The sequence below is a fragment of the Taudactylus pleione genome, unplaced genomic scaffold (genome assembly GCF_031769625.1).
Source record: "Taudactylus pleione unplaced genomic scaffold, aTauple2 ptg000129l, whole genome shotgun sequence".
Lineage (NCBI taxonomy): Eukaryota > Metazoa > Chordata > Amphibia > Anura > Myobatrachidae > Taudactylus > Taudactylus pleione.
Genome location: NW_028284531.1, coordinates 13,720,376 through 13,746,391, shown reverse-complemented (window position 1 = coordinate 13,746,391; position 26,016 = coordinate 13,720,376). Strand labels below are relative to the sequence as shown.

General features: G+C 41.4%; 1 protein-coding gene across 1 annotated transcript in view; it reads right to left on the bottom strand.

Annotated features, from left to right (window-relative positions):
* Positions 1–26,016, bottom strand: part of TMC3 (transmembrane channel like 3) — a 56,474-nt gene that overhangs the window by 18,886 nt on the left and 11,572 nt on the right. The window contains exons 6-13 of the mRNA XM_088473035.1: positions 24,689–24,787; positions 22,731–22,873; positions 18,197–18,344; positions 16,386–16,429; positions 7,060–7,207; positions 5,962–6,071; positions 5,595–5,667; positions 3,783–4,013 (exon numbers count right to left, since the gene is read on the bottom strand). Coding sequence (XP_088329161.1) covers positions 3,783–4,013; positions 5,595–5,667; positions 5,962–6,071; positions 7,060–7,207; positions 16,386–16,429; positions 18,197–18,344; positions 22,731–22,873; positions 24,689–24,787 — 996 coding nt within the window. The remainder of the gene's footprint in view (positions 1–3,782; positions 4,014–5,594; positions 5,668–5,961; positions 6,072–7,059; positions 7,208–16,385; positions 16,430–18,196; positions 18,345–22,730; positions 22,874–24,688; positions 24,788–26,016) is intronic.

The window sequence follows — 26,016 nt, the reverse complement described above, 5'->3', positions numbered from 1 at the left end:
GGGATTTGGGTTTAAGCTGCACCCAGCAAGCAGGTCGTGGCCCTTTGGTAAGGTATCTGGCACAAGTGGGAAATGGAAGAACACAATCGCAGGGAAAGCACAGGAGAACTATACTGGGAGTTTGCACTTGGGTGACGTACTGAGTACACACATTGTGGAGCCAGACACAGAACTCGCATAGGAGAATGACACTAGGAGATTGTACTCGGATGACGTACTGAGTACACACACTGTGGTTTCAGATACAGAACTGGCACAGGAGAATGAAATTTAGGAGATGGTACTCGGATGACGTACTGAGTACATACACCGTGGATTAACAGGAATATATCACTAGATGAAAGGAGCTTGTAACCTGGAAGCCTGCAACAGCAAGTATTCACTGGAAGTAACAACGTTTTACAGGCAACTTCCTGTTGTCCAGAGCCCGGCTAAATACCCTAAGATAGCAGTCCATTGGAGGACACTGTCAGTTGACAGCAACGAATGCTACCATTGGGTAAAAGGCTATTCAGGTGATGTAGACTGTCATGGCTGCATCCATGATGGCAACCGGAGCAGAACATGGATGTCCTAGCAGACCCCAGGCATAATCCTCACTGACCGCTGGAGAGTTCAGGGGATGCCAGCGCTGAGGTGAGTAATGGTCGATCCTAGGCCACAACCTGATAAATAGTTATAGCGGCACGATGCGTGCCGCTAAAATACATCTCACCCATAGTCTCTGAGTGTTAAGAAGATCTTAAGGTCATTAACAACCTTTTAGGATGTCCTAAAATTCAACAATGGAGCAACTGGGCCAATGCATTTTGCCACATAAGGCAAATATGTTAAACCATGTCTATATATCGATGCCTGCACACAGGAGTTTTCAAGCCCTGGGGGGAGATGTACTAAGCCGTGGAGAGAGATAAAGGGGTCTATGTACTAAGCCTTGGAGAGCGTTAAAGTGGATGGAGATAAAGTACCAACTTGGTCTTAGTACATAGACCCCAAAAGACCAACCAATCAGCTCCTGTCACTTTACAGGCTGTGTTTGAAAAATGACAGGAGCAGATTGGTTGGTCCTTTATCTTTCTCCACTTTATCTCTCTCTCCAACTTGGAGAGAGAGGCTCGTACATTTACCCCCTAACCGATTTTTGGCTCTAATTCTGGCTGGAAAGGGGGAGTTGTACTAAACCTTTGAGAGTGATAAAATGGGGAGAGATATAGGGGTCTATTTACTAAGCTGTGTTAGGAGATAAAGTGAACGGTGATAAAGTACCAGGAAATCAGTTAACTGCCATGTCACAGGCTGTGTTTGAAAAATGGCAGTTAGGAGCTGATTGGCTGGTACCTTATCACCGTTCACTTTATCTTCTAACACAGCTTAGTAAATAAACCCCAAAGTACCAGCCTATTAGCTCCTAACTGCCATGTTACAGGCTGTGTTTGAAAAATGATAGGAGCTGATTGGTTGGTTTTTTATCTCTCTCTACTTTATCACTCACGAGGCTTAGTACATCTGCCCCAAAATGAGATAAATTCAATAAAGTCAGGTAGAGATTCTGAGCTAGGACTGGCCTTTTTTACTCTGCCTGTAAACTATATCAAAATAAAGGATCATCCAAAGTATTTCTCAACTAAACATTTTATTAAGTAATAATTGCAAATTTGTATAAATTGTCTGGAGTGTTTCATTCTTCACACCCAGATTCAACATAGTTACACTCTGTACAATAGTAACCATAAAAATACCATGAGAAAAATACAATCTCTGAATGAACAAAGTGTCTGATTCAGCTTTGGACGGAATTGCAAAGCTGCTCGCACGCAGCTTTGCAATTCCGTCTCTGCAGATATGCTAATGCACAGGAGGCATCACGCATTCTGCTGCATTACTTATCCGAGCAGCATCGTATAATCTGTGGAATATCGGCTGGTTAAGGTGACCCATGGGGTCATGCAGCCGGCTGCCGCAGATGAGAGGAAAAAGCCAGGAAATCTCCATCAGCCGACAGAGAACCTGGCTTCTTCACTCCCCCCCCAAAGGCGGCGACACACCTTCGTTTCGGGAAACGGAGGCTATCACTGCCCCCTCCCCGCCCACAAATGGCAGCTGACTGTCAATCACTGATCATCGGGAATCTGCATTCAGCAGTGCGCTAGCGTGCACTGCTGAATGAGGACCAAATACCAGAGTTAATACATGACACAGCATAGGCATTGAAAAATTATAACAATATATATACAGAAGTATATAAAAAAATATAAAAAAATAGGATTTCAAATAAAAAATAAACCATAAATTAGAAAAAAAAAAATGATGTTTCTTGCTTTTCCAGTAATGCAATGCATTTTGTGTTGTCCCAGTCCACTTCCTCAGGCAATGTTATAGTGAATGAGGGCTCTAAGTGCCACAGTGAATTGGAGTCAATTGGTCAGCAATTAACTCCAAATCACCCTGACCTTTATAAGGTGATAATGACTGATACCAGCACTGCATAATTGCTTTTAATTGGCTGATTGTGAAGCTGATAGGTGTTTTTATCATTGTGCATGCATACAGTTTATTTTTGTGTACCTATTTTAGCCGAATTTTTTGTGTGCTGACTGTAAAATTGTACCTGGTCTAATAAAGTTAAATTAGGGCTTTTTTGGTATTTTGCAACCAAAACAATAATCGAAAAACATGCATGTTAGTCTATGTGACACGTGTGGCATAAACTGGGTGCATATACTACTAGTACAGGTCTGCACTCCTCTTCAATGCGTGCACCTCAGCAAATTGTCTATAATACGCTTTTTTTTTCCACATGGCTTTCTTGATCATAGATTATGGGCCTGATTCAGAGATGGACGCTAATGTGATCGCAGCTGCAATTTTGTAAGCAACGCAGCTGCGAAAATATGCTAATGTCTGCAAAGATCACCCGAGCTGCTGCCTACTTACCTGCGTGTGACGACGCATACTTACGTAAATATTGATAAAATCGATGCACATCGGCAGCCATCTTGCCTTTGCAGTAGGTCTGACCTGCCGCAGGCTTGGGAGCTCTTCTGACATGCAGTGCTGAGTACGTACTCGCAGTGGCTAATGTAACGGTGTTCAAATGTACAGACACGCCTGCTTTTCTCTGACCTCCCCCCCTAACCACCCCCAAACGCTGACAACCTGGCAGTCACTCTGCGATGGAATCTAAACGCGTTTATAATCGCAGTGATCGGTGAGTACGCGCAGTGGGGCATATGCGCATGTGCAATGGCAAACAATCGCTCGACTGCATACGTAATCGCCATTGCATTCGTCACTGAATCAGGCCCTATGTCCAGTATGCAACCAACATCAGGACCAGTGTGTTTTTATTCTTTTATATTCGTTCCGATCTTTACTATGAGTGAGAGTTATCCACCACATCTATAGAATCCTCACCATGAAAAGCAAAATTGTTTTTGGAATGTAATTGTGTTTTTTTTATTTCACCTGCTAGTTAGTGTTTACAAGGTGTTGTCAGTTGGATTGTTTACAAGGTATTGTCAGTTGGATTGTTTACAAGGTATTGTCAGTTGGATTGTTTACAAGGTATTGTCAGTTGGATTGTTTACAAGGTATTGTCAGTTGGATTGTTTACAAGGTATTGTCAGTTGGATATCAGTACTGAGTGTTAGAAGGTTTTTAATACTCCCATTAATATTCTTGCAGTTGACTACACCATCATGACATGCAGAGATGTACAGTATGTCTCAGGAGAAGGTAGATACTCATCAGCAATCTGCTATATAATAGGGATAATGCCTCACCTGTCCTACATAAGTTTCCCAGCACTCATTCTTCTGCATAGGGATAACTGAGGTAACTGAGGATGATGTCTGGTTTATGAGTGCCAAGGGTTTTGTAAAATTCTGCTCCATTTCTAGAGGAAACGTAGAATTCCTCAGCGTTCCCAAATCAAGTATTACTGTAGATATAACATTGGCTGCTGTTGTGGCAAACTGTGGTGCGGGATCCATTAAGGTGTTATTGCTGCTGTTCTGAAATACATTGAACATCTTACAGCTTATCCTGAAACAATGGCTCATAATTGAATTACACAGCAAGCAATATAACCATAGAGAATGTGAAAATTCCCAAATCCCTGGTCTGAATCCCTGAGTCAGAGCTACAGTACATATGTGACTGATTTACATTCATTTTACTTTCTTTCCACATGCCATAGACAGTGATGGTCACTAGGGTGGTAGATTGCATTTCTTAGTAGGGGTGCACATGGATTGCTATATTTCTGTTTCCATGGTTACGCCTGATGCTCATTGAACTTTTTGGTATTGGATTTCAGTGTACTCACTTTTAAGTCTACCAATTATTAATTTGATGTTATGTTGATTTTTCCATTATATATGTCATTAGGTTATTAAATAGACCATTATATTACAGAACATCATGGTTGCCTTGGATTTTAGTTATTGATTACATGTTTCCATAATCATCGGTTTTATTGCACATAACTGCTTGCTTTATAATATGTGGAAAGAATGAGCAAACTGCATCCCATTAAAATTATTGTACTGTCCCTTCCCAGATATTGCTGAAATTACAATAAAATAATTATCAGCAACAAGTGTCTTACAAGTCAGGACAACCTCTATAAACAATTTACTTTAATGATGTGCATGCAAAATGAACTCATTTTGGAAATTTTGTAACTGTGCAGACTTTACATTGTGACTAGATAGTAAAGCTTAGGCATGTCCAAATGTCTGATCTGTTTATCATCCAAATGCATAACTCAATGCACAGAGGCATTAAGTCAGTCACAGAGCATACAAAAGCAGAGGTAACACAGAGAATTGGCTTGTTGCCCTGGGCTTCTCTCTTGTATTTAGTAAATGTAATACAACGCCTCCATTACTGCATCCTTTGAAAATGACTTCTTTGACCTATCTCCAAGACATTTTATTTACATTCACCTCTAGAATGTCATTAACCTAGTATCTACTCTATCTTTATAGTACATTAATTATCTATTATCCGCTGGTATTCAGTAAGTTAATTTGAAGAATATTGTGGTTATTTGTTAATTTTTCAAAGAAAACCTCCTAATTAGACTGTTTACTCTGGAAAATGACATACAACTTTTATAGGTTATTTCTGCTTTCATGCAGACATGTAAACTCCACATATACTGTACTGCACCTTGTATGTTGTTTATACTCTAAAGCTGCATACACACAATGATTTTTTTTAACGATTATCGTTAAACAATATCATTTAACGATAATCGTTTGAAAAAATCATTCACTTTCTGAGTCAAACGATGAACGATTATCGTTTATGCGCGTTCACGTTTGTAGTTTGTAGTTCAGTCAGACTTGTCAACTCAACGATTTTCATCAAGGGAATATGCAAAAATCATTTGTAGTTCAAAAAATCGTTCATTACACTTTAAAAAATCTGACAGATAATCTGACAGAAAATCGTTAATAAAATTGTTGGTAACAAAATCGTTGTGTGTGTATGCAGCTTATGATGCCAGAAAATTAACAATTCTGCTGTAATGTTGGCATGCTAGGAAGAATTATCACTGTATTTGTTTCACTATTCACATTACTTACACTCATGCTGTTTACTTTGTCCAGCAGGGCAATGATTAAACTGTAGAGGTTCCCCAGATACAATACTAGAACTCTGAAAAAGAACAGGCACATTGAGTGTATTGATCTTAATCTCTAATTATAAGGCCTGTACTTAATTCTCCATGAAGTGCGGCCACAATATGTGTCTTTGCACAGCACAGTAGATTTTGGTGCCCAGTCATTGCTAATTTTTCTGCACTCCTCTATGGAGTGTGAAGGAAAATTGGCAATTTTGGTGACCATTAAGTGCTGCCGTTTCAGTCATTCAGACAGTACTTTGCAGTCATTGAATTACCCTAAGAGTATTTCTTTAGGGACTATTTCTGTGCACACTCTTCATCCATACCTTGCTAGCTGGAATCGTAATGTTGTTCTAGGATGATACATTTCCAAGGCAGCTACAAGCTCAAATGCTGAAGGAGCTATCATGGTTATTAGTGACACCACAACGCTCACCTGTAAAGCGATACACAGCATTAATATGAGGATATTGCTATTTCCATACTCCATATGTACATACTGTTTTCATTTTTTAACATTTTTTTCTGATACAAGTTGAAACAAAATGGTTGACTATCACCCAGAGATCTACACTCAGAGATTCACAGGTATAATACAGGGTGTCCACTGTATACTACTACTACTGCTACTACCTTGAGGCTACTGTGGTGACTCAAGTAACGGAAAAGTATCACCAAAAATATTGGAAACGATGACATATGTTAAATAAATATATAATGCATAGAAAGTTATTTACTAATATTGCTCAAAGGTGCAAATATGCATTTAAGCCGCAACAACCAATCAGCAACTAGTTTTTCCTGCATGTCATACAATAGGAGCCACATATTTGTATGTATTCTATGGTCCTGTTACAGAGTAGCCGCTTTATGAAATGTTAGTAAATGCCCCCCACACAGGATATATCTCTGTTGCTGCCTAGGGACTGTGATATGCTAATGAAGCTATCTGTCCATCTCTGTTTATATGTGTTTGATTTCATGCATCCCAGTCACACCGTCCACTGTTTTATTGAGTCCGTGCTCCAGCTGTCTAATTAGTACCTGGACATGTGCCAGCCCCATACTGGGCACAAAGATCCATCTAAATCAATTGTCCCATCCAAACAGCTAAATCAAGCACATACAGTAAGTGAAGCTACACACCCATGACACTTACAGTACATCAGACACCGACGCTTCGTGCATCTTAATACTCACTGCCCAGTGGGCACACAAAGTGACACGGACAAAACTACATGCAATTTCAGATGCATTGTATGACGCATGGGCAGACCACAGTTTAAGATTAAGATGCGCGTGCAGACAGGACAAAATGGCTAAATGCACTAATTTCCTCCGATGCGTCCAACTCAGACTCAGCCCCACTGTTTGCAGTCTATGAAATGACTTTAGATGTAAGTATGAATAAGACATTTTTTTACCTCATTTTTTTCCCAGAGGGTCAGTTCGAGTTTTGTGCGTTCCAGTTTCTGTGATCTGTCCACCACAAAATAAATAATGTAAATGCTGCCTGCCAGCGAGAGCAAAACTAGGATGTTTGCAAGAATCCGTAGACTTATTGTGACTGCTCTAAGACAAAAACAGCCGGTTATGGGACAAATATTTCAAAACCATATAACCTGTTACATATAATCTGAGATGCTGCTGTTACAACTGATTTGTTTAAAATCTACTAGTACAGTGGTTCCTAAACTGGGTGCCATGGCACCCTGGGGTGCCGCGTGGCACTTTCGGGGGTGCCATGGGTTAGTGGTCTATGACTAAACCAAATTATTTATGATCCATGTAATAGGCAGAACCTGTGCTGGTGGCTTCTGATCATAAAATATGTAGACAAATAGAATCACAACCCTGTCCACCACCACATAACAGAACCTATTTATGACAATTTACTTAATTGAATAATTTTTGCAGAAATTCTCAATAAAAAAAAATTTGACCTAGAGGTGCTGTAAAAAAAAATTCTGATGCTGTAGGATGCCATGATTCAAAAAAGTTTGGGAACCACTGTAATAGTATTAAGGAGCCAACTTATTTAGAAGGTTTGCATTTCATCACAATATACACCACAGCTCCATCTATTTGCTAAGTGACAGTGATATTCAGTGTCCATCATTGTTCAGCTACGCAGCTGTATTAGCTCAATATATGGTTTCCCCCCAGGCTTTTAGCCAAGGGGCATTATTTTATTTTGTTTTCTTCATTTAGATGACCGACTGATTTAATCACTTAGACAAAAGAATCAGGCTCCATCTGCAAAGTTGATAAACTTTGCCAACCTCAAGTGATTGAGATATATTGTATGTTCAATGGAGTAGGTCTAGTGCGGAATGACAGCTGTAGACGTTCTCTACCATTTGTTGGTGGTAAAAAATTGACAATGGTATGGCATTGCCCGAGACTCTGCTCAGCTCCAGGGTTACAGGTGGTATTATTTTTATTTTCATAATTACTATATGTCTATGGCACCACCAAGTGTCCGTAGCGCTGTACAAGGAAAATATTAATAATATACACAATCTATGTAATACAAACAATTAAAAACCTATAGTACAAGGGGTAAAATAATATATATATAATATATATTATATATATAGAGAGAGAGAGAGAGAGAGAGAGAGAGAGAGAGAGAGAGAGAGAGAGAGAGAGAGAGAGAAAGAAATTGGTGCACTCACCAGGTTTCTTCCTGCATATAAATGCTGCTATTTATTGCTCACAAATTGTATTATTCCAATGCTCAAACGTTTTCGGACCCAAAAGAACCCTTCATCTGCAGTCACACCCAGCACAACGCAGCATATACAAATGACCAAATCACCTGTAGATCCGAAAATGTTTGAGCATTGGAATAATACAATTTGTGAGCAATAAATAGCAGCTTTTATATGCATGAAGAAACCTGGTGAGTGCCCCAATTTCTGTTCTCTATGTCTTTATCTTTACTGAAGATGTGAGTGCGGCCTTACTTTGGATATATATATATATATATTGTATGTTCACTTGTATTTGATGTTGTTCTTGATACAAGTCTGCCAAGACTGAAACGTTGAACTACACTGCTGTGTCCAGGAGTCTTTTTCCTTTGAAAGTCCCGTGAGTGCCGCTGTTTGCTTGTTTCTATATATATATATATATATATATATACCAAGCAGAAATAAGGCGGCACTCAGAGGCTTCTTTATAGCAAACTTTAGTGGGCATGATCAATGTTTTGGGGTCCGTAATCCCATTGTCAAGGTACAATCAGAACTGTGACAAGTGCATGAAAACTCTTTTAAGTAGGCTCTTACCCTCTTGATCCCCTGCGTTCCCCACGACCACGCCAATCATCCTTCCAGAGGGTAATCCTATTTAAAAGAGTTTTTATGCACTTGTCACTGTTCTGATTGTATCCTGACACCGGGGTTGCGGACCCCGAAACGTTGATCATGTTTATTTACCAGTAAAGTTCGCTAAAAAGAAGCCTCTGAGTGCTGCCTTATTTCTGCTTGGTGTACATGGAGGTATTTGCCCCTTAAAGGAAAGCACCAGAGCAAGTTAGCCTGATTTTATATACAGTGTATATATATATATATATATATATACACAGACAACTAAGGCCCTCATTCAGGGCCGTACGCTCTGAGCAGAGCGCACGCTCTGAATGAGGGCCGCCCTCCATAAAAATGGAGCGTCCTCCTGGACGCTCGTATAGCTGTGGGTCACCACCCACAGCCTATACGAGCGTGCAGTTTGATGGCCGCGATGGTCGTGACCATCGCGACCATTGAAACTGCGAGCCGGAGCCTGCGGTTGAGGTTTTCAACCGCAAGGCCCAGAGTGATTTTAGCTCTATCAGAGCCAAAATCGCTCCCACTGACATCACTAGTGATGTCAGTGGGCCGGCTTCTGACGGGAGGCGTTCCCTTGGGAACGCCCCCTTCAGGGAGGCACGCCCCCTTTGGTGGGCGTGCCAATCAACATCGACAGCACGCCCCCTTTGATCAGACACAACGAGCGAAGGACTTTCCTTCGCTCGTCGCGTCTGGCGCATGCGCACGACGGAGCTCCCTCCGTCGTGCGCATGCTCAGTGCAGACCATCGACCCACTTGCGAGCGGACAGCCGCTTGCGAGTGGGTCTGAATCAGGGCCTAAGATATGAGAATACCGACAGCGCAACAGAATCAACAGGATGCCCCCCGGAGGGGGGGGGGGGGGCAAAATCAAAGGCAACAAAGGTCGGGGAGGCAGCAGAAAAAATAATTGATACAGGTTGAGTCTCCCATATCCAAATATTCCGAAATACGGAATATTCCGAAATACGGAATATTTTTAGCATGACTGAGAAAGTGAAACCTTGCTTTTTGATGTTTAATGTACACAAACTTTGTTTAAGGCACAAAATTATAAAAACTATTGTATAAAATGACCTATAGGCTGTGTGTATAAGCTGTAGACGAAACAAATATGAATTTCATGTATGTACACAAACTTTGTTTGATCCACAAAATTATTGAAAATATTGATTAAAATACCCTTCAGGCTGTGTGTATAAGGTGTATATGAATCATAAATGCATCCTGTGTTTAGATTTGGGCCCTATTCCTAAGATATTTCACTATGGTAATCAATTATTCCAAAATACGTAATATTCCGATATCCAAAATGCCCCTGGTCCCAAGCATTATGGATATGGGAGACTCAACCTGTATACAACTTATCATCCAGACATTTTAGTTGGACAGAAATTGAAGTGCTGAACAGAGGGTTGTCATTCGTGCCGACTAATCCACATAATGAGTTCCAATGGCAGATGGAATTGCATCAATTCTCACGTAAATTACGTTTGAAATTATTTTTTGCCAATAAATCATAGTAACCTGAAACACAGAATAGATTCTGTAATTTTCTTCAAAAAAGGTCTACTTCTAGATTCGATCCACAATCAAATGACCCCTCCATTAAGACATTTGTTAGGCTTATGGATAATGCGGTTAAGGAATATAATGAAGCAGCACCAGTGCCACAATACAACTTGTCTAAAGGGGAAAGATTGGCACTCAAGGATTTGTGTAAATATGAGGATGTCATTATATGAGCGGCTGACAAAGGGGGAGCAATAGTGATACAAGATCTTGTAGACTACAAGGCTGAGATCACACGTCAACTATCGGAGGGCTTGAAATATAGGAAACTGTGTAATGACCCAACAGATGCCTATAAGAGGGAGTTGGATGATATCCTTATCACAGCATATAAACAAGGGTTTATAACGGAAAAGCTTAGGTTAGCATTGATGCAAGCGAATCCGGTAGTACCGATCTTATACATGGTTCCGAAAGTACATAAGTCTCTAGTAAAACCACCTGGCCGCCCTATAATTTCGGCACGCAATTCAATATATCTACCTATTTCACAGTTCCTCGATAATATTCTGCAACCGTACTTAATGAAACAAGAGACATTTCTTAAAGATACCACGTCGTTCCTATTATGCCTACAACATATTAAAACAGTCCCAGAAAATACAATTATATGTGTAATGGATGTGTGTAACCTGTACACTGTCATCCCTCATAGTGAAGGTTTAAAAGCGGTACAGGACTTTGCACTAAAAGAGAGTATACAGGAATTGGATTTGAATCTACTATTGTCTCTGTTGGAATTAATATTGAATCGTAACTATTTCCTGTATGACGGTGCATTTTATATTCAACAGACAGGTTGTGCTATGGGTAGCAATGTGGCTCCGACATATGCCAACATATATATGCTGCAGGAGGAGAAAGAGATGTTCTTTGGCAATCCAGAGGTGGCAAAACATATATCATTTTTTTGCCGCTATATAGATGATCTATTTATGTTGTGGACAGGAGGTGAACAAGCCTTCATCGATTTAATGACATCTATTAATTTAAGAGCATCTCCAATCAGACTTACCTACCAATGCAGTTCGGATAGCCTCAACTATTTGTATGTGAAAATTACATTACATACCGGCAACATTATTACAAATGTCTATACTAAACTGACAGACAAAAACAATCTTTTACATGCCGCAAACCATCACCCTCCGTCTTTAAAACGGGGGCTTCCAAAATCACAGATGATGAGCGTGGCTCGAATAACGAGTGATCGTGCAAAAGTTGAATATGCCATTGACCAAATAGTCATCAAATTTGGTGAGAGAGGCTACAGCCTTAAATTATTAAAACAACAGAGAGAGGAAGTCTTGGCATTATCACGATCATCCTTGCTACATACGACATCCAAAAAGAGGGATACAGTAATACCCTGGAAAAATAAATTTTCAACATCTAGTTCGGTAATACAACACGCTAGCAAGGCCCTCTGGCCAATTATTGCATCGGACAAAGAACTAACATGCTTTAGGGGTCAACGACCGATGGCATGTTACTTGAGAGGTCGTAGCATCAAGGATCTAGTTGTCCGAATGGATATAACTGGATTAAACCAGATAAAGCCAAATAGAACAGGGTTTCTTCAAAAACCTCCTGGGTGCTATAAGTGCCTCAAATGTACCACCTGTAGAAATATGGTAACAGGGCCAACGTTTAAAAACCCGCATAGTGGTGAAGTATACAAAATCAATCATATTCTTACGGGTACTTCCACATTTATTATATATATTATAATCTGCCCATGCGGATTTTATTATGTGGGAAAAACAGTGAGGATGATGTGGGAAAGAATGGCCCTGCACCGCTCAGCCATAAGATCAGCATTGGCAGGCAATCCAACGGACCAACCTGTAGCAAGGCATTATGTGGAAAGGCACCACAGCTTGGCACAATTTCAACATAAAATAATTGACCACATCCCACTTACATTGAGAAGAGGAGACAGAGCTGGACATGGTCTCAATGATAAAATTTGCTGGAATGCGCTATGATTCCTGTAGAGAGTGCAATAATAAGGAGTATCCCTTATTTATGGTATAATGGGTTCTTGGTTCTCTCAATATGTCTATTTGTCTCGGTTTAGGATATTTTCTAGATATTCTGTTTTTAACTAGTCACAGACTCAATTTATGCTGACTATTATGGGATCCCCACAATTGGGAGTTATTCGGCATCATGGATTAACAGTGTGTGCAGCATTGCCAATATTGATGTTCTAATTGCAATGTAATTATTTAATGTAGACATTGTTGCAATAGTCTGTGTTTTAATGGTGGTGGTTTTATGCACTTATTATTGTTTTTTGTATGCCCCAGTGATGCGGTACAGTCGGGCTGCGTCCCGTTACCATGGGAGCAGCAGCCAGTCGACTGGTAACACGTCATCAGAGGGAGACGTGCCCTGCAGCGTGCAGACGCGGGCGACTCCGGGGAAGTAATGACACACTCGGGTGCTATAAAGGTAAGACTGTTGTCTTTTTTATTTTTGATACCTTGACAAAAGGGCATAGAAGCCCTGAAACGTTGGTGAAACAATAAAGAGTTTGATCTGTTAAGACCTCCAGTGCCGCTGAATATTGGGTCTGCTATATATATATATATATATATATATATATACAGACAACTAAGATATGAGAGCAACAGCTGAGTGGCAGTTAGCAGCGGCATCAAATGACCCAGTGCTCTTAATACTGACTGTGAGTGGGTACGCACTGGAGGCAAGTATAGTGCAGGCTAAGACCCGAGAGGGTAGAGAGCCCTGCTCATGAGAGCTTAGAGTATTGGGAAGTGTGGGGTGTAACTGGGAAGAAGTAAGGAGGGTGGACAGAGGGCGTGAGGAGGGCTGGTAGGCTTGAATCTACAGGTGTGTTTTCAGGGCACATTTGAAAAAACTATTGGGTTTGTAAATCACCTAATAGGGTGGGGGAGTTTCATGCTGAAGAGTGAAGCAGCACAGAAGTCTTGGATGCAGGAGTGGAAAGAGGTAATTATTAGTGAGGAGGCAAGGCGATGGAGGAAGAGCGGTGAGAGCGAGTGGGAGATGTTATGTGAGCTGAGATGAGGTTTAAGATGTAAGAGCAGCAGGAGAGGTTGCATCCTTAGAAAGGGAGTGGGAAAAGCTTAAACTGGATTCTGAAGTGGATACAGTAAATGCGTTGAAGGGTAGGACAGGTTTTAAGCAGAGTAAAGAGTAAGGAATGTGAGATGTGCAGCAGCCTAGAGGAGAGATTTAAGATGGGAGAGGTGGGAGAAAGAAGGTGAAGTATTTCAGGTGGAAGATAATAAAGAAGTGAACAATAGATTTTGAAGCCTCAATGGTGATGATGGGTTGAATCCTAAAGATGTTGCAGAAGTGATATAAACAGGATTCAACGATAGCATGAATGTGGGGTCAATGAGGAAGGGGGGATAGGAAAGTAGGCAGGCATTGGTAGATAAGTAGTCAATGATTTGAAGGCAAGGGGGAGAAGAGAGATGGGGTGGTAGTTGGAGATGGAGTCAAGATCCAGAGAAAGTTTTCAATTTAGAAAGGGAGAGATGAGGGCATGTTTAAATGAGGAGGAGACAAACAATACCAATGGAGAGAGAAAGGCTGATGAGGTGGGAGCAAGCATTAAGAGAGAGGGAACAGAGGAGGGGAGAGGGAAAGGGGTCAAGTGGAGGAATCTGTATGAAATTCGATTCCCGGCATCGCCTGGCCAACCAAAGCAGAGTTCCCGGCAGCGGAAGCCCGACAGCGCTGGAAATCCCGATCATCGATAGGTAAGTACTGACTAACCTAACCCCCTAACCCTCCTTAGGGGTGCCTAACCCTAACCTTCCCCCCAGGTGCCTAACCCTAATCCCCCCCTCTAAGTGCCTAACCCTAACCCCCCCTTCCCCACTGCCTAAACCTAAGTCCCCCGGGGGGTGCCTAACCCTCCCTCCCCCTAGCCATAACCCTCCCGAGGGGGTGCCTAACCCTAAGTTCCCCCCCGGGTGCCCTAAACCTAACCTTCCCCCCCTGTGGCTGTCCGCTTGCAGCGCCCGACATCCCTTCGATCGGGATGCCGGGCACCTGTCTCCCAGCGTCAGGGAGATGTCGGGCGTCTACATCTGGACACCCGGCATTTCACCCTCGCCGGGATATTACAGTCGGGAAGCCAGCTGCTGGTATTAAGGCAGCCGGCTTCCTGATTGTATAGTGGAGGGGGAAGTACAAAAGAAGGGAACAAACTTCAATCACCAGTGGAGGGGGAGTAAGAGGAAAATGTAAGTTGGAAAGAAAGCAATAAAAGGAGGAGCAGGATAAAGATTAAATGTCCTTATGATCATTAGAAGTAAGTAGCCAAATCAAGGGCCATGAGAGAAGATTGAAGGGGAGGAGGGGAAGGACAGAGGACGGAGCAGTCGTATGCAAAGAGAATTGTAAGGAAATCCGAGATTTGAAATAAGACTATTTGGAGAAAAAAGAGCAGAGATGTGAGATGAGAGCATTCATTGAAGGAAGTCAGTGAATAAGTTGGATTTTTTACAATGCTGTTCCTTGGTGCAAGGATATTTTCGGTGGTAGTAGTTTAGTCTAGACTGCTCAGGTTGATGCATGGACTGTCAAAAATTTAAAATAGACACTAGAGCAATTAAAATGGAGGTTAGGGGGATGATATAGAGTGAGGCAACCCTGTTGGGACAGGCAAAGGTGGCGATAAGGGATAGAAGCAAGTCAAGGATGAGGGAAAATAGTTGGTCGAGGATGTCAAGGTTACGACGAATGAGGATAGTCTTGGGAGAAAGGGTGATGGAGCAAGGGAGAGGGAGATGAGGTGATGGTCAGAGAGAGGAAGGGGAAGTTGATGAAATCAGAGATGTTACAGTTGTGGGAAAGACAATATCTAGAGTGTGGCCACTGGAGTGAGAAAGGGAGGAGGAGAATAGAAGAATCTACAATAGTAACCTAGGTAAAACCGTGGTTTACAGGGACTTGTGGGCACCAGTGCTGCATCTAAATGAATGAACAATCTGAAAATCCATAGGCAAACGCAGAGGAGGTATGTGTGTGTGTGGGAGGGGGGGGGGGGTCCAGTTGCCTGGAAACACACCTCCCCAGTCCACACCATGACCACAATAGAAATATTAAATAATATAATTTTACAAGTGCTTCATATTCTTCTCAGTATCACAAATTAAATAATTATCACCACCTGTGGATCTTTTAACATTTGTCGGCCATTAATAAATACACCTATGCATCAGCTAGGTGAGCTGGAAAACATGCACTGTTAGCGGTGCACTGCTATAGACCATCAATAAGGTTAATTATTAATACTGTATAATAATACACTATCCAGTGCATAAGGGGACCAATATATACATATATGTCCAGGGCAGTGCTAGCTTCTTCTACTGCTCCCCCAGACTCCAGGACTTGCTCCAATGCTCTAGAATGATGCCCACATCTGAAATAAAAACATTCAGCTCAGTCAGGATGGCGTTACTGCCACATGTAATGGCTGGTCCTGTATATGCTGGAATAAAGACACACAATACACTTTGTATGACGCATACTAAAGCAGATAAGTGCTTATTATGCCTTCTTCATGATCTGGCCACACTCACTCTGAAATCAAGCATTTGGAATCCCTCCTCTAGAAATCCTGCATTTGACACTGATATCTTATATAGATAGCTGGTGACATAAAAATATTATTAACTAGCCAGCTGTTCCTGATTTTATATTTACATGTGACTTAAAGTAAGGCAAATAATCAACAACATTTTCTGCCGTCATATCTGGTGATTGAATCATTTGAATATTTCTAATTAAGCAGTAAGAAAAAGCAGAAGATGGAACTTAGCAATATACTTACAAGTTTTTGCTTTTCCTTTTTTCTTGTTCCTCTAAAATCGCTTCCTTTTTATAAGTAAGAAAAAATGGAAATGAGTGATCTAATTGTACAATAGATTTGGCTTTCTGCATAATAACCATACCCAGCGCCATTACAGACTGTCCCAGGCCCCTGGATGAACATCTGCCACAGTGCCTCTGTCTCCCTTTATGTTAGCGAAGCCATAAAACTACACTAACACCAGCACTAATTATAGATCAGCTGCAAATCAGTAACAGTCAGGGCAGCCCCTTGGCGCAAGTTAGAGATGTTAAGCAGAAATACTGTTCTAAAAAGATGTGCCTTTTGTTCCATTTCACATTTTTAATGTGTTTCTTTATACAATTATCAAATGGTATTCTCTTGTAATTTATTTTCATTTGGTCAGACACATTTTGGGTGTCAGTCTATGGGGTCAGAATTGATGAAATGCCTGATTTGCTCATAAAGTGAAAGCTGATTTTGTTACTGGATTTATTTATATTTCGCAATTTTCACTCCATGAGAAATAGATCTATGAACGTGTTTAGGTCTTATCATAATTCCCATAGTATAAAAAAATAAAAAAACAGTGAAGGCCATTTATTCTGTACCCAGTGACACTTTGGTTTTCTCTAGAGATGTGCGTGGACCCCCATGTTTTGGCTTTGATTTTGGATTTGGATTTATCTTCAAGTTTTGATTTTGCAAAACCACCCTCAAGTGTTTTGGATTTGGATAAAATCTATGTAAATCAATTACATATTGATAAAAATCGAAAAAAACAGCTAAAATGTCAGAATCCAAAACCCGAGTTCGATATTTAAATCTACGTTCCGAGCCGGCAACAGATCCGAACCGGGTCAAAAAAGTGAATCCAAACCTTGAGCTGGTTCTACTCTGAACCCCTAAATTCAGGTGTGTTCGGATTTCAGAAATCCGGCCCCGCACATCTCTAGTTTTCTCATATGATTGTTTCCAGTTAAGGTTATGATGCTCTGTTCTTTTTACTATGACATAATATTATTTTTGTGATACTTCCTAGGTACACAATATAATTCTGTAATTTATTTTACAAGCAGTGTGAGGGGGAGCTGAGGGAAGGCCATGTGCAGAGAGATCTGGATTGCATATATTCTCTTACTGCTGACTATAAAGATAAGCGTCAGATTCTATCTAATTCAGCATATACATGTGTGACTTCCAGAATAATCCGTGGACAAGGTTTCTTAACAGTGGGACTGATTCAGAGTTGTACGCTAATGCCACTGCGGCTGTGCGAGATGCCCACCAGTGACTACGCAAATCCAAGTGACTGCGTACATTGATGCAGCTCGGTCACAGATCAGTAGATTACTGACCTTCTGAGTAACCCTACGATCATGCCTAATGGGCACGGGAACTGAGACACCAGAGCTATGGGATCGCAGTCGCAGGCTATGACACACCCCAAAAATGGTTTGCAACACGACTTCGTATGATTTGCTGCCCACAAACAATCTCTGTTTGACAATCTCTTTGCCAATAAATCCTCACTGTGAGTGACAATGACAATGAGACTTGGTGCACGCTTAGTGTAACTCAGACATGTGCACAAATTACCGCGCACTCAACTGCGTCAACATCTGCATTGCATTCACCTGTGAATCAGGCCCAATGTCTGCTGTCGTGCAACAAGATAGAATATAAATGTGAACAACACAGTTTGCAAGACATAAAAGCTCTATAGCAGAGCTAAATGAATGGGAGAGTTCTAGTGTTACACAATTGTGATAACAGTAATGTAATCAAGTAATGAATAAAAAATCACTCACTCTAATGCTGTTTACTATAGCAGCGATTTTGCTCTCAGCAGCTTCTGTATTTCCAATGAGATAATCCCATGCGCAAAAGATTCTCCAGCAAAACGTGTAGTTTTCATCAGATGTACTTGCCAAGCTTAACCTGGAGTTCTTTGCCATTCTAAGAAAATTGGGATGCAATCACATGTGAAAAGCAGAAATAGTTCAAAAATAAAAGGCAAACTATAGTCATAAGTTATAACATTTTACAAATAGGGTTAAGAACAAATAAGATCGTCCCGCTTATACAAGGTTTTCAGTTTCACCGTCACATCTGCTGTGAATAGATTGAATATTATAAATTTGCCTAATCTAGAATATCGGTCTTCTAAAATTGACAGATTAACCTCACTTGTTCATGGCAAACAAGGCCTGGGTTAATAACATGACTTTAAAGGCTGCATGGGAGCAAGGGATATTGGCGCTGTAAGTGCCACTCCACCAGACACCCTCCATTAGATTACACCTCTTTTAGGTCCACCTCCAACTGCTTCCTACCTTGTGTAGTGCAAGCAAGCAAAGGAGAGTGGTATTAATCTCTGGGGTCTGTCTTTCAAGACCTATTGGTGCAGTAAAAATCCTTAGTTTTGGGTATTTATATATATAAAAAAATAAAAATGTTCAGTTGCCCTGATAACACTGTCTGGAAGTGGTAGGCATTACCAGTCAGTTGTCAGTTAGCATATACTTCCCATCAATCACACGTGCACTGGAAGCCCTGACATGGCATGTGTGTTAATAATGGTACATTTTCAAAAATACGAGGGTAATCCAGAAAGTAAAGACTGTTTGTCTTCCTAACCTATGTTCTAAGTGCTCTGTGAATGGCGTGCTGTTATGGTTGTTTTTGGTGATGTGTGTTATTAAAGTGAACTCTATGATACAAAATCCCTCCTACTGTGACGTGAGGAGTGTTCTTTGATTCCTGAATGTGCAGAAACCTGTCAAAATTTATCTTCAATTACAGCAAGTGTATGGTGATATGAGAAAGTGGTGTGAAATGTTCAAACATGCATGACGAATTTCGACAGGGACTCCCAATACTAGTTTTGGGTGGGAGGTTTTCGATCTTCCACCCTATAGTCCAGACCTTGCTCCAATAGACTTTCACCTTTTCTCCAAACTCTAAGGGCTCCCGGACGTTAAACGTTTTGGAAGTGATGATGAGTTGAAGCTTGCAGTCAACAAATGGTTCAATGATCTGGAGGCAGCCGAGTACAACAAGGGGATTCTAAAGCTCGGGGACAGATGTGATAAATGCTTAAATGAAGGAGGTGACTATGAGGAGAAATAGACAAAGATACTCTGTGTTTACAAAAACAAAATAATTAACAAAAAATTTGTTTTAAATTTTTTTTCTTACAACCAAATTGCCTTTATTTTCTGGATTACCCTCGTACATGTAAGGTGTATTTCTAATAAGATATCAGTTGAAAGGTAATATACAGTATAGAAACATATTGATAATGTTAATATAATGCACTAATACATGTTTTATGAAAACTTATTGCAAAAATATTATGTAAATGTGTGATATTATATTGCCAGAAGTATAAATGCATACAACTTATTTATCTAATGTTACCAATCAGATAATCTAATGGTAGTAAGAAAAGCACCTCATTAGCAATTATTAGCAATAATTGTATTTAACTGCAGGTTATCTAACAAAAGAAAATGCCATTATTAGTTTAGAAGCTTGTGAGTAGGGCCCTCTTACCTCTTTGTTATTGCCAAGTCTTGTTTTGTTCCCAGTTGTAATGTGCAACAGAATTTGCTGGCACTATATAAGTAACTGTTAATAATAATCATTGGTGATATAAACATTAGTGGTCAGTCCTGAAGACCAGATCCTGTGTGTGCAGTGAATCTATATGTTCACAAATGTTAATAGGTCCACTCCACACATAAACAGGAACATGCCCCACTGCAATTGTTCATAGTCCATCTGTGCAGCTGAGGATTTTATTATTTTTTAAAAACATTTATCTTTGATTGAACGTTCCAATTATACATAAAGCAATTATACGGTACAGTTACAATATAGCACACATGTGTACAAAGTCAAAAGTAAGCTCCTAATTCAAATCCAATAATGATAATAACCTACAATATTGGAATAGCAACATTTCTCATCATGAATTAATGTAATGGATTGTCCTGCATGTGAACCTATTGTGCTGCTGGCTAGACCTGAGCTATAGAGTCTAATGGGAATCCTATTTTTCTCTATGGAGTGATGTGTTTCCCTGTGGAAAGCTCACAGGTCATGACCCCAGATCTAGCCTTACTAGCCAGCAGGTAACTCCATTCAGGGGATGATGTAAATATGCGGATATTCCCCCGAACACGTGTTTTTGGTAGATATACTGAAAATTTGCTTTAGTAAATAGGCCCACTAAAAACATATTCACATATTCTATTTTAGTGTGTTTGAGTGTATGTGTATATATAGATAGATATATATGTGCCATATATATATTCAGATTTTTTCTGGGGGGAGGGGGGGGGGAGCAAAACTCTAACTTGCCTCCGGACGACTGAGATGAGTTTTGCTTACTTACCACAATGCTAAGACAAGCTATCACTCAGTCACTAGAGAATAGTCTGTGAGCTTACATAGAGATCACCTGACATCATTGGGAGGTGCCCAATCGGATGCTCAACAGTCCGTTGCAGCGAATAAGATTCCGCAAACATAAATAAACATAAAGGGCCTGATTCTTGGCAAAGTACTAAACCCCGGCGGTTTGACGGCGTGTCTAAACTCCGGCGTTTTGGAGGCAGTTTCTAAATGACATCAAAACTGCTGCCTAGTAATTTTACCCCTAGCCTTGTTCTATTCTATTCTAAACTGTGTTTTGATGGTGGTTTTGCAGTGGTTTTGAAGCGGTTTTGGCTTTAGTTATGCAGATAGCAAAACCGCCGTCAAACCGCCACCAAACTGCCGGGGTCTAGAACCCGCTGCTTAGTAAATTTTGCCCTTAGAGTCAAACACAAAATGGCCACATTTTTTACACGTGTGTTTGCATCTGAGGGAAGCCAGGGTGTAGATGCGCAGTTTTGCTAATCTGCTGGGTACTCTGACTACCACCCACGTAAATCATCTAGATTTCACTTGTGGGTAAATGGGTGTAACTGCACAGGAAGAGGGTGATCACACTTAAAAAAAAGTTTGCTGTTGGCCTGTCAAGTTGTAGATGGAATTTATATATATAGATTGCCAGGGGGAAAGGTACTCCAAACCAAAACAGACAATTTGCCGTGGTGCACCCCTCAAAAACCTGAATATACAAAAAAGTAAATGTCACAAGAAATAATGATGCAAATAAGCCCAAACCCTCTGTGATACGGACACCAGCACTGAGCATGGCGAGCTCTGGGTCTCATTCAGGCCCGCTCGCGAGCGCAGGGCGCTCGCAAGCGGGTCAATGGTACCCAAATGCGCATACGCACGATGGAGGGAGCTCCGTCGTGCGCATGCACGAGACCCGGATAGCGACAGCAAAGCTGTCGCTCCGGGTCTCGCACCAAAGGGGGCGTGCTGTCGATGGTGAGTGACAGCACGCCCCCTTTGGTGGGCGTGCCGGGGGCGTGGCTGCCAGACGGAGGCGTTCCCATGGGAACGCCTACCGTCTGAGTCCGGCCCCACTGACATCACTAGTGATGTCAGTGGGAGTGATTTTGGCTCTGATAGAGCCAAAATCACTCCTGGGCTTTCGGCAGCGAGACCCTACCGCAGGGTCTCGTTGCAAGCCCGATGGTCGCGATGGTCTTGACCATCGCGGCCATCATCATGGACGCTCGCATAAGCTGTGGGTGGTAACCCACAGCTATGCGAGCGTCCAAAAGGCCGCTCCAAATTTAAATAGGACGGCCCTGATTCAGAGCGAGCGCTCTGGTCAGAGCGTCCGGCTCTGAATCAGGGCCTCTGTTTGAACGTCTTTAATGTTGGTGTTGTTTAAAGGTAAGTTAGACTTCTTGTTCTCTTACATCGTATTTCCATGATGACGGAATAATTAGACTCCAAAATGTTGGATAAGACAGTGTTGTGACTTATTTGCAGTCTGTTGGAGTGCCGGTATTTGCAGCTTTGTATATATATATATATATATATATATATATATATATATTGGGAATGTATATAATAATCCTAGATGGTCTGCCGCATCTCCACCAGTGGGAGTCGGCACTGCTGTAACATAGACGGGACAAGTTCACGACCAGGAGTGAATGGGGCAGAGAGGAGAATCCTGCAGTGCCAGCACAAATAAATATAACAGCATGCCGGGGAGCGGGGCTAGGGTGAATCGATGGAAGATGGGTCCAAATTACTAGTTCATTATATAATTAAGCCTAGACAGCATCCTTCCAATATCTAGCTATAACTAGTCACAAAACAATAAAAAAAATAGAATTATAATTGTCCTATGCTCTGTATGTACTGTAAGGTGTTATTTTGTGTTTATTGCACTAATGTTCTTCAACAGATAAGATAACATATTACTTTCTCAGAAGTGTGATGAAACTGTATGCAAAGACAGCCATTCCCACAAGAAAATACGCCAGCGGCAGACGGTACCCAGCTCGTCCTATTTTTCTTTCTCGGCCATAGTAACCATAAAATAACACTGAATATTGGAGGTAGCCCTGTAAAAATAGACAGATCCCTGTCAGAGGAGAGTATGTATACAGTATTTTCTAAATAACTAATATAACTGTTCTTTAAGTGACCGTACATGTTTACGTCATATTTTCAAAAGTATATATTCAGTGATAATTGCCTGTGCGCCTGGGATAATTTCATATTAGAACGATATTGCTATACATATACTGTGTACGCTGAATGGCCACTTTATTTGCAGATTCAATAGGTGTAGAGAGATTTAGATTTTAGACTGGCGTGTCCAAACTCAAATTTAAATTGCTACATAAAAATAAAGCTGGCCACTAAACATAAATGCATTTCACCCCATTCCGCAACATGTTTTATCCATGTACTGTACACACTTTCTTGCTCTTTTTTGCTGTACTCCCAACTCAGATCCAAACCCCATGTGTCCCATGAAAACACGCACAAATTCATTACACAGACAGAGTTTTAATTTTTTACATCCAGCAGGATGGACCTCATGCAGTTTTCACCATATACCAGTCCAGGGCTGAATTAACAGCTGGGCGACCTGGCAGTCACCCCGGGGTCCCTACACACAAGAGGCCCCCACACACGGTAGGTCTGACCCACCAATTACAGAGAACAGGGACAGGGCTGCCGTGGCACTGCTGCCTAATAGGAAATCAGCAGGAGACTACCATAAAAGGTAAGTAGTCAGTGCCTGGCTGTATACAGGAAGAATGAACCTCTGGGACATAATATTATTATGGGAAGACTGTGTGGCATACTGAGGGGCACTGTGTGACATAATGGGGGGCAATGGTACTTAATATTAATATGAGGGCTCTGTGTGATATACTGGGGGGGCACTGGGACACTATATTAATATGGGGGCTCTGTGCTGCATATTGGGGGGGCACTAGGACATACAAATAATATGAGGTCTCTGTGTGTGGCATACTGGGGGCACTATGTGGTATACTGGGAGGGTACTGGGGTTTAATATTGATATGGGGCTCTGTGGCATACTGGAGGGCACTATGTGGCTTATTGGGGGTACTGGTACATAATATTAATTTGGGGGCTCTGTGTGGCATACAGGGGGCACTATATGGCGTACTGGTACATAAATATGGGGGCATAGAGACATAATATTAATATGGAGGACTCTGTGTGGCATACTGGGGGGGCACTGGAACATAATATTAATATGTTGGACTATGTGTGGAGTACTGGGGAGCACTATGTGGCATACTTGGGGAACACTGAGGCATGATATTAATATGGGGGCTCTGTGGCATACTGGGGTGCAATGTGTGGCATACTGCAGTGGGTTGTTTTTCATACTAGGGGCTCAGTGGCATAATGTTTACACTGGGAGCACTGTGGCATAATGTATATGATGGGGCACTGTGTGGCATAATGTAATTTTATTGGTAGGGCCCCCCACAAATGTTTGTGGGGGCCCCGAGTCCCCCACAAACCTTAATCTGGCCCTGCACCAGTAGTCTCTCAATAAATATGACAACAGTGTTAGTGTTCCACATGCAATTATGTTGAATCATGTCTGGAACCCACAACCATGCTGTATTCAAATATGTTTTACCTGCCTGTTCTCTGTTTCACAGAAGCCCACAGAAATGAATACACACACGCAGGCATACACACACATTCAAATGGTATCTACAGTACCTATCTGACTTATAGAATCATCTGCATATACAGTATTTAGTTAAGGTAGGTTTCTCTAATAAACCGGCCATTGAGTTTATACAGTATGGGTTATATGTTTGGTGCAGTGATAATGATATTGACTGTAATATATAGAGATGAGAATGTAAGAAGCTTGCCCCCAGTGACCAGATGGTGTTCAGGTCCTGTGCTGATGGAAATTCCTTATCAGGGATTTTCTTGTTGACAGTGCTTCCAAATGGAGCTCCAGCTAGAATCTGGTGACAAACAAGTGAAATAGTTTAGTCTTTGAGACATGAGGTAATATATCTGTAAGTAAATGTCACTGACTATATCACAATAACAATGACTTGCTGGAAACCCTGATTCAAATCTCACTGTCAGGTCTTTCTGACCTTGAACAATTCACTTTATCTCCGTCTGTCCTAGGCACCAAAAACTCAATTTATCAAGGAAACTGTCATAAAAATTATGTGTCAAACTATATGTACTATCTGAAATACCAATAATAATCCTAGTAATAAGGATTTAATAGTAATTCTGTAATAGAAAAACATAAACCTACAGAAGCTGAAAGTAAAGGTAATACACACAGATAAATATTATGACGTGATCGACGCATAGGAGAGGTGAGTATGGATTTTTTTTTTCAGGTACACCCCTATGGATTACGTCAGATACTAGGTGAGTATGTGTGAGTGTGAGTGTGCATGTATGTTTAATTAAAATTATACTTTCACGGTGTAGGTTTGTTTATTTACGTTTTTCTTTAGTTGTGGAACTACAAGTGCCAGCGGGCCCGTAATGCCCCGCATGCTGGTATTTGTGGTTCTCCAAATACCAGCATGCAGGGGAGGCTTGCTAGTACTTGTGGTTCTAAAATAAAGACAATATGGAACATTTAATTTTACACTTTACACTATCAACCCGGCACCCACCGCCCTAGGGTGCCGGGGATAGCCCCGGGCTATCAGTCTAGGCCTGGGGTGCCCTGGAGAGGGGTACCCCTTTATTGGGGGGGTATCCAACTCCCCAGGGATCCCCGGCCTGGACTGACTAGCAGTCAGGGATAATGCTTTGGCCTGGGAAACCGGTGAAAGGTTTTCCCTGGCTGTGGCATTATCCCCCTGCTAGAAAGAGTTTGGTGCTGGTTCTGGAATTTTCAGGGGACCCCTACTCGTTTTGTCCCCTGATTTTCCAGAACCAGGACCAGCTCAACAAAGCCCTGTGCTGGTTCTTTATATACAGGGGCCCCCTACGCATATTGGCCCCTGTATTTTTTGAACCAGAACAGGCTTTATAAAGCCCGGGGCTGATTATGCTTTTGGGGAGGGGTTGCACGTCATTTTTTTTTTATTTTAAAACATTTAACATAAGTACACACAGAAACATGTACATATCTCATGGATATGTGCATGTTTCTGTGTTAATCTGACCTGCTCAGGATGTACTCGCTAGCCTGAAGCAGGTCTGTTATTTGGGGACT